General features: G+C 34.6%; 1 protein-coding gene across 1 annotated transcript; it reads right to left on the bottom strand.

Annotated features, from left to right (window-relative positions):
- Window positions 1-2,759: 2,759 nt before the first annotated feature.
- Window positions 2,760-3,608, bottom strand: LOC147537723 (uncharacterized). Its single transcript, XM_086641848.1, has one exon. It carries the CDS (start codon window positions 3,502-3,504, stop codon window positions 2,905-2,907), a length of 600 nt encoding a protein of 199 aa, XP_086497974.1. The 5' UTR covers window positions 3,505-3,608; the 3' UTR covers window positions 2,760-2,904.
- Window positions 3,609-9,998: the final 6,390 nt, after the last annotated feature.

The raw sequence follows: 9,998 nt of genomic DNA, 5'->3' as shown, positions 1-9,998 counted from the left end.
CTTGCCCATTTAGCCAACTTAGCCGCTGCTTTATTGAAGTTCCTGCTTGTATGTGAGAATTTAACTATTTCCAACCTCCTTTTTATTTCTTGGATTCTATTGATATGTATTTGGGATTGCCATTGAATATTATTCTTTCCTTTCTGTAGATATTTTATGATATTAATGTTGTCACTTTCGATAATGATTCTTTTATATTCATGAGATTCTGCCCATTGCATTCCTTTGAGAATCGCAATGGCTTCACCTTCCTCCGGGTTTCTGCTTCTTGAAGTGTATGAGACAGCTTCGACTAATTTAGATTCATTGTCATGGATGATTAAACTGATACCAGTAATACTTTGTGTGTCTATAAATGATGCATCCACGTTGATTTTTAAAAAGGACGTTTCAGGGGGGTTCCATTTTCCTTGATCTCTTTTGGTTTTTGTGTGGTTCAATTTTTGAATTTGTGGGAAAGTCGTAATTATAGTAATAATTTTGTCTAGCGTATTGATTTCATGTTGAAAGCAATGGTCACATCTCGTCTTCCATATGTTCCACATAATAGTAGCATAATGAATTTTGTTAGCTGTGTAAGCCGTTTGGGAATTAATTTCCCAAGAGAATATCCATTCTCTAACAGATATTATATTTTCAGATATAATATCAAAATAGAACCAAATATTTTTTGCCAGCGGACAGTGGAGTATGGCGTGCTCAATGAGTTCTATCTCATTACAGTTCGGTGAGTTGCGGTTATTATCAATATATTTTCCTATCCTATCCTTGACTGGGAGGGCTTTAACACAAATTTTCCATAAAAACATTTTTACCCTAGGAACAACCGGTATTGACCAAAGAAAGTTCCAATTATGAGAAAGGGGTTGGGGTGAGTTCATACTAATACAAAGGTGTTGATACATGGATTTGACACTAAATTTACCTGTTTTAGTTAGAGTCCATTTTCTTTGGTCTTCACTTTCTATCGAAATTCACTTTCATTAATAAATTCAATGATATGAAATGAAAATTTTGTTATAGGATGAAGCAGACCCGTCTTCTGGGCTGCTAATGATACTGCCCGCTTTGGCACTTCAAGCCTTACGGTGTTAAAAGGCCTTACTAGAGAAGGATGCTTAACCTCTTAAGAGGAACACCACACTCCGTCTCACCTAATATATGGGATTGGTTTACAATAAATTTATGAATATTTACACTCTCCTTTATTATCGAATTAGTAAATTCTTTCCGCAATAATTGAGTTTCATACCAATAATTTTTTCAAAACCTTGATAACTTTGAGAACCTTGAAACTCTTTTTTCAAAAATATTCTTTTCAAATTTAGTTGCACGTCTAATCTATATAAAACATCGATTTGCTAACCCCTTGTTCTATGTACTACAATGCTTTTGCATCTTTGTTCTTGAAATCTTTTAATAATTGAGTTGTTGTTTTACCTCCATCTTAATGCCCTTCATCATAAACTAACTCCCATAAATCTTGTGATATATGATTTGTCTTTGTGTGAATGCTCCAGTAGTTATAGTGTTCTCAGTTAAAAATAAGGCCGCGACTTTGGGGCATAAGAAAAATTCTTTATGGAATAGAGACAATGGTCGACAAGATTGACTTAGGGATAACTTTAGTTTGGGTCCAAAAATTGATTTTTTTTTTTTCCTCCTAGTCTCCTTCTCCTTTCTCTTACCTTCTCTTCATTTGCAACAAAAGATCTATGATTTGTTAAGGTCATTAATCATCTTTGTCTGAAATAAGTAAACCATTTTTAAGTTATTAATTACTCAGATATTAGTTCAGATTTCACCATTTTGAATTGTAAATTAAACCTAATTCCATCGATTTCCATTTCAAATTTTTGACTGAACTTTATTTTTGTCTTTCGGTGATTAAGAGCATGAAAGAGGGTTTTTAGCCATGAACATATTAAGGTTAGTTTCAATTCTTGCAGTTTTTCTAGTGATGGGTTTTGTTTATTATTACACCTCCGTTTTCATTTTTTAGTGAAGATCCATTCGGTTGGAAGAGCTATAACGGGATTTTAAATGGAAACCCTAAAAGTTGGTAAGCAAAACTTACAACCCAAAAATTTCTTTTCAATACTAAACATAGATTGCCTACTGCCTTCCAGTTTTAGAATTAGAAGATTAAATATATAGTGATCTGGTTGGCCGTGGCCGGAAATTGTGGTGGTGGAGAAGAGGTGAAGATGAAGATCCTAGTAAATATTTGGACCAAAAAATTAGTATGCTTTCTAAGTCAATCTAAATTGACTAAGTCTTTATTCCCCGGAAATTTTTTAGAATGCCCCAAATAATTCACCAAAAATAATTATGGAATTAAGCGAAAGGTTGAAGGTAAAATTTGGTATAGTTGTTACCGTATCTATATGAGATCGAAAAGAAATCAAGAGGATAACTGACTCTAGATATCAATTTGTTGGATGCAAGATGCTTATAAACTGTTTTATTTGCTATTTGAGATGCTCTTATGTTACTACATAAAAACAATTTTTCTTTAATAACTTGCTGAATATTACTTTTCTTAGAAATTAATTTTTCTTCTCTACTTTTTTTTTTTTGTTGAAATTAATTTTTCTTCTCTACTTGCTTCCCAAAATACTATATTACAAACACCTCTAGTTATATTAGAGGTTCAAGCTAATAGGATGATGGCCTAGTGAGTTTCTTGTTGGAACTTAGGCACACATTTAATAATTGCTAGACTTGTGTTAGTCAATTAAAACCAAAACTAAGAGACATAATCTAGATACCTTTTCGAATTAAATTAACAAAAATTTACACTAAGATATCTTAAAAAATTGCAAATCATATTTTCTACAATTATATCCTTCAAAAAGAAAAAGAAAAGAAACAACACTCTATGATAGAGAATGTAACTTGCTCCTAAAATACTTCCAAGGCTGCAAGTGCAAGGAAATCCTCATCTATACAATTACACCCACCACTTCTGCATCCACACTCATTCCAACTATTCTTCAAACAAATCGGGTTTCTTCTATTTTTCGAAACCGTTACTATGGGTACTGTAATCTTCATTTCAATTTGCAAATAAGCTGGTTTTGATTCTTGGAAAGTTGAGTTAGTGTTCATAGAAATATTTACCCATTTCTCTAGTGATAATTCCTTTGTTTCCAAAACTTCCATCCATGAAATCTCACCACTGCCTAAAAGTTTAGATGATCCACTTATGCTCTTACCAATTCTTTTAGTACTTCTCCATCGAAGTTCGAAAATTACACTTTGTTGTCTAAGTTTATTGATGATATTTTCTTCTGCTGAACACTCTAAAGAAATTGTTTCATTCCAATATGGATCAGAGGTTGATGAAGTTGGTATCTCTTTGGTGTTAAGTTGAATTCTTTGGGATTTTTCATTTTGAAGACAGTATCTCACAAAGAGGCTTCCTGTTGTTAAGAAGTCAAGGTTCTTAGCTCTAATGATCCTTAGTTCACAGTTAAGTGAAGAAGGGTTTTTAGGATCCATTGGTATAGAGATAGAGATAGAGAGAGAGAGAGAGAGAGAGAGAGAGAGAGAGAGAGAGAGAGAGAGACTGGTGCCAAGTTAATTGTATTGTTGTTGGTGAAAGCTTATGAGGAGTCTTAATGGTTGGGGCTGTATATATAGATATTTTGTTTGGACTGATTAGCTTAACTTTTGAGAAGTAAAGTGGATTTTAACTTACATTAAATAATTGTAGCAAATAACCCACCCAAATATTTGTTTGTATTTTTTTTTTTTTTTTGTTGAATTGATATTAAATTGAAATTAAAAAACGAGAGTTCTATTACAGTACATATGCGAAATAAAGTAAGGGATGTTCCTCCATGTCTGCGTCCTATTCCTCTTCCTTGCCCACTTTGCCAGTCTGTCTGCCACTTGATTAAATTTCCTGTTCACATAAGAAAACTTAACAGATTCCAACCTTTGCGTGATTTCCTTTATTTTTTGTATGTTCTTTTTGGTTTGCCATTGTATTTCATTTCTATTGTTCTGTAAAGATTGAACCACATTGACATTGTCACTTTCTATTTTGATAAAAGAAACATTTTTAGGACACTTCAATATTTTTAAAGATGCAATATTCTTGAAGCATAGACTACAGAGGTTTAAGTTTACAGATATGCTACTTGGCCCTACTTTCGGAACCGACCACGACCCAAATGGTGATGTGGCTGACTCCAATTGACCTGCCCAAGTGAAAAGTGAAATGGGATGGCCAATTGCAACCGCCCACGTCACCACTTGTATCGCTCCAACCCTCGATTTACTTATTACAAGCTTACCTAAGAGCATCTCTAATGTGACAGACACTACATAGGAAACTCTACTTGTTAATTGTCAATTAAGATTCAATTTTCTACATCTCGAAATAAAGTTACTTTGAGCTTTTTGTGTCTCTAATAGAAGTCTCTAAAATAACTCTATTTGATACATCGTCAATTTTAAAATAAATAGGATAAAATAGTTAAAGAATAAATTTTTTATTGATTTAAATTTTGAATTTTGATGAGTTCTTTTTTTTTTAGTAGAACCAGAACTTTCATTCATACAAAGGAATTCAATCCAAGACATTACATGGTTTGAGAGTTTTGACTCCTTTAAGTACAACATGGATTTACTAAAGTAAATTACAACATGAGACTTACAAAACTAAAGACAACATGAAGGAAAAACAGTATAATATTGCAAAAATAAAAGACCCTAAAGGTCACAAATAAAAAGATCCTAAAGATCACGAATGAAAAGACCTTAAATATCAAAGAAAAAACAGATGCCAGTATGAATTGCAGGTAGATTCCGTTAGGGCACTAGTTGTTTAAATTTTAGGCTTCTAATTATTCACCCTAGAGAACACTGAAGTATAGGTAACGGTAGACATCTACTCTGAAACCCAGAGGTCCCAAGTTCGATTTTGTGGAAGTAGAAACCCAAAATTTATTTAGCGCCGGTATAAATGAAGTAAAGATAAATTAGATGAGCTTTATCTCCTTTAGGATGACGCTTATTCAATTTATGAATCTTGATGTATCTTTGTATTATCTATTCGTGATGTTTAATGCCTTATAATGGCTATTGTAGTTTACGTCGAAAAAGAAAATAAACAGAATGTTGACTTTAGAAATTTAAACAGTGAATGAAGCGGCAAAATTTTGTTAGTAATTAAAATTTTAAATTCTTATTGAGGGGGCAAATTTTATATTTGAGAGCTAATGGAAATGTTCTAACTATTGGGTAAATAAAAATCCAAATCTTAAACGATACTAACTTTTAAATTTAAATCCAAGATCATATCTCATAGGGTAAATTAAGATACATGCCCCCTTGGGTATCTTGAAAGGTTACTTCTTTACAAATCTAGTATTATTTTGATCCAAGATTGACAAAAAAGAAAAGATTTTGGGTCCCATTTCTTTTAGGTTTTTTATTAAGTTAACCACAAGAGTTGCATTAGCAACTTGGGAGAAGAAAGGAGTTTGAATTATTTGTGGTTAACACGTAGGCTGGGAAAAGGAAACTTGTGGTGCTTGTTAATTTAACATATTTCAAACTACAAACTTGTGTTTGTTTTCAATTATGAGATCAATCTTATTACATTAAATTATGGTTATATTTGGATCTTTAAATCTAATTTTACTTTAAACTATTATCTTAGTAATTAAAAATTGTAAGTAGATTCTACAATCTTTATCTTATGGATCCTGGATAATGAAATGATATTTACTTAATTGAAAGGATATCAGAGGATAAGAGATTCGTTTACGCAACAGTCAGTTTACAATTTGATACACTTCCCAACTGCTAGATAAAAAAAATTACTATATATACTTTCCAACGATTACAAATATACATGGTTGATGGATATATCACGAACAAATGCATGAACTGAATAAGTATTATAACTACCATCATTAGACATCTTGTGTCGTAAGGTCACATAAAGACTCTTAAGGTTATCGTAGGGTATGAAAGCCCATTCCTACTTTTACTTTATGAGTTATTTCTCAAATAGCCCCCAACTTTATGACCAGCTTCATGTCTAGCCCCCTACTTTATCAAAAATACCCAGATGACTCCGTTTTCAGTTACCGTTATATGTCCCTTAACTAGTCATCACCTCTCTCTCCTCCATCTCATCACTTATCTTTGCCACCTCATCGTCTTCACCAGCGAAGGTCGCCGGCCGGCTAATTTTCCAGCCGGCGACCTTCAAACATAAAAAGAAAATAAAAAATTCTCTCATCTTCTTCCTCTCTCTTCTCTCTCATGTTCTCTCTCTCTAACTAATCTCTCTCTCTCCAATCTCTCTCTATGACTCCTACGAATCATCCATCAGATATGTTCCATAGAGTGAGTTGGGAAGCCATTTCTCAACTCCTTTGATGGTTATCAAATTCTTGACTCAAGTTTTCACCACTCCAATCCATTCGGATGGCTTAAACTTTCTTGCCAAGGTGATTCTTTATTTCGATTTGTATTTTGTTTGAACCATTTCAAACATTTTGACTTATACTTTATGACCTGTACGCTTCCGTACTTCATGAAGTTGTCAGGGTACGTGTTGAAGTAACTTCCGTTAGCTTCTGCAGATAAACTTATAGGTCTGCATAACCAACTACGAGTCCCAATAGTTTACTAGTCTCTATGCCTTTCTGAAAAGGGTGACTTTGTCAGAGTTAATGGGTTGCATTTTTTCATTTTAGCTGTTAGTATCAATGTTAACGATTTCGGTTTTTCAAAAACCTCTAGTTATTCATCACTGGTTTAAAACATTCGATGTTTCTAGAAAAACGTAATATCCATTATTAAGTTCTTAAATTAAATCAGTGTCTAAAAGAAGACCTCGACCCCTTTCAATAACATCTGCTTCTGCTCCCTCTTGGATATTTTCTCCTTTTAGTCAAGTATGTAATTCCCTTGAGCTCCCACTGAGCCGCTCATCCTGTTTTAAACACCTGATGAAGGGATTCTACGATACTTGCTAAATTAACTTTGACAACAAATATATAACCAGAATAAGCAATTCCGTTTCTTTTGTCCTCCAGGTACTAAGGGTAGTTTCTTCTTTAATGGTCTAGCCATCGTTTGAAAACATTTAGGGAGATTTGCTGTTTGGACCACCTTTCGTATAATTGACTTGCTGTTTGGACTCCCTTTTTCCAGAGTTGCAATTTGGACTCCCTTTTTACAAAAAAATAGTTAATTATAGCTGTTCAAATGATAAAAAGACGATTTCACCCTAAGTAGATGGGAAAAATACTATTGTACCCTCCACTTAACTTAACCTAATGTAAGTAGTTAACCCACAAGTTAACTCAACCCGCGAGCTGACCCTTGAAAAATTGATTTTAACCTAACCCAAACAACCAAATATCCATAGAGCTGGCACTGGAAATCAAGCTAAACAAAACGATTTTGCGATCGAGATTCATCTTCTTCGTGGAGGGAGACAGCTTGCAAACTAGAAATCGATTAGGAGGAACCATAAGATTGGGTGAGTTACTCTTCTTCTTCTCCTTCTTCTTAACCAAGTCTCTTTCTTCCATTTATCTCTTTTTTTTTTGATGAAAATTACTAGCATTAACAAAAGTTTATTACAATTTACTAGAAATCCGAAAATAAAGAAAGGACGTCTTGCCATATTTTCTTTTGGCCATGGGTACGTCCCCATTTAGCTAAAGCATCAGCATAAGTGTTACAATTGCGAGATATATGCGAAAATATAATGCTTGTAAAGCTATCTTTGATGTCGTTTATCTGATGAATGATGCTCTGGGTTTGCCAATGCAGGTTTCCTCCCTTACCATTAAGCGCTGAGATTATGGCTTGATTGTCACTCTCTATGTGCACATACTGAATTTGGAGTTGCGATGCCTCTTTTAGACTGGATAATATTGCTAAGCTTTCGCATTCTTCCGCATGTTGTCCTCGAACTGTGTCTGCTACCGCTATTATGTAATTAGCCTCTGCATCACGGATGATGTAACCAATTCATGCTGGTTCTTTAATATTTATAAAAGACGCATCCACATTGACCTTCATATATGGTGTCGATGGAGGTCTCCATGTTTGTGTAATGGTTTCTTCCTTACCTTTCTTGTTCGTCCTGGATTCAGTTTTGAGAGGTGTCGTGGAGGTGTTCATAATCCTCTCTATAATCTGTATAGGGTTTTGTTTATTCGTAGTAAAGCAATTCTCGCATCTGGCTTTCCATAGGAACCATAAGATTTTAGCATTGAGGTTGATATTATTCTCATCTAGCGATTTCCAAAGTATCCTTTTTGTTATTTTGGTCATCTTCATCTTCTTTTTCTTCATCATCACCAACTGGTGATTCAGTATTCTTATGGATATTGGTAGCTGCCAATGAATTTGCTTCAACTATATTCATGGGTTGGTCAATGTTTTTTAATGATGGTGGTGGTGGTGGAGGAGGAAGAGGAAGATGAAGAGGATTATCAAATTCATGGAGGTCATCAAGGATGAATTTAAAACTAGGTTCGGGTAAACTGAAAAAAGTTTATGAGTAATCTCTGTTATTACTGTTGGTTAAAAATTGAAAGAAATGTTCATCTAGCATTTGAAGATCTAGAATTTATTGATGAAGATTAGGATGATCATCTTCTAATCCTAACCATGATGAAATTGTTCCAAGAGTTTTGGGTTTTGGATTACTCATTTCTTGATTGAATGTAAAAGCATCACTTCTTCCATGACAAAGCCGGTGCTGATTAACCCATACTTTGTTTTACCAATTTAGCTTCTCTCTCTCTCTCATTTCTCTCTCTAGAGTGGCATTGGTGTACTGAATGCATTTATGTGGAAAAGGGGAAGCTTGAGAGGCCAAATATATGGAGAATTAATTAAGAATTGTCACCCATGTTGTTGGTTGTGGGGTGAAAATGGAGAAGGTGAGCTCAGGACGGAAGATCACGATGGATGCAGGATGCTCACGGGGGAAGAAGTAGGTTGTGTGGTGAAAGTGGGACTTCAAATTGAACCAGGGTAAAATTCGGGTCAGACGGGTCTCTCAAGTCATATGGGTTGAATATTTGGACCTAGGGGGTCGTAAATGCAATATTAATTATGTAAGGATAATTTGGGAATAGTTTAAAGTGTAACTCCAAAGACGGAATATTCTCTTTTGATTCCGTCAAAAGGGAGTCTAAATTGCAACTCTGGAAAAAGGGAGTCCAAACAGCAAGTCAATTATACGAAAGGGGGTCTAAACAGCAAATCTCCCAAACATTTACAGTATCAAAGAACAATCTTGATCATGGACTCGACAACCGCTTCGCCTTCCATGATCAATTGTTGACCCTCTCTTGACTGACTCTTTGCCCTTCAGAATCTCAAGAATTATTTCTTAGATTTCTCCTTTCTCTGAATCTCAAGAACCTCTTCTTAGATTCGATGTTTCCATATGTTCTGCTCAGTTGTTCATAACAATTTGAGTGACTCATCTAAGGTCTTTATCTATTTTGTTTCAATTCGCATTGAGCCAGGTGATGGATACAATCTTTCGTCATCTCTTGATAAGAGTAATCCAAGTTATTTCAAGTTTTCGAACAGACAAGTCTTATCAAAAATATGAAGAACTTTTGGTTCTTCCTTACTCAGGATTGCCTTAGAGGTCTCGTAGCTCTCCATTATTGACTTTTGCAGGAACCTATTCCTGAGTTGTCTTTAATGGTCGTGCTTGCATCCTACCACTTCCAAATAGAATGTTCTACAATTGTTGCAAAAGTCTTTCGACCTTATCCAACATGAGTCAACATTGGGATTGGATATTCTGGGACGTTTTCTTTATTACGAATCTGAGAACCATTCTTGGACTCCCTTTCAGTTCAATTTTTTCGGAGTTAAGCGGACTACGGCCCTGCCCTTAACCCTGTTGTCCTGGGTAAGTGAACTCCTTCACTGGTCATATTCTTATGACTCTGGGTTGATGGATTGCATTAAAATGACAAAATAATCCT

Source organism: Eschscholzia californica, unplaced genomic scaffold, assembly GCF_041429995.1.
Source record: "Eschscholzia californica isolate CP2 unplaced genomic scaffold, dmEscCali1.0.p SCAF_5, whole genome shotgun sequence".
Classification (NCBI taxonomy): domain Eukaryota; kingdom Viridiplantae; phylum Streptophyta; class Magnoliopsida; order Ranunculales; family Papaveraceae; genus Eschscholzia; species Eschscholzia californica.
This window is presented reverse-complemented; position numbering and strand designations above follow the sequence as displayed.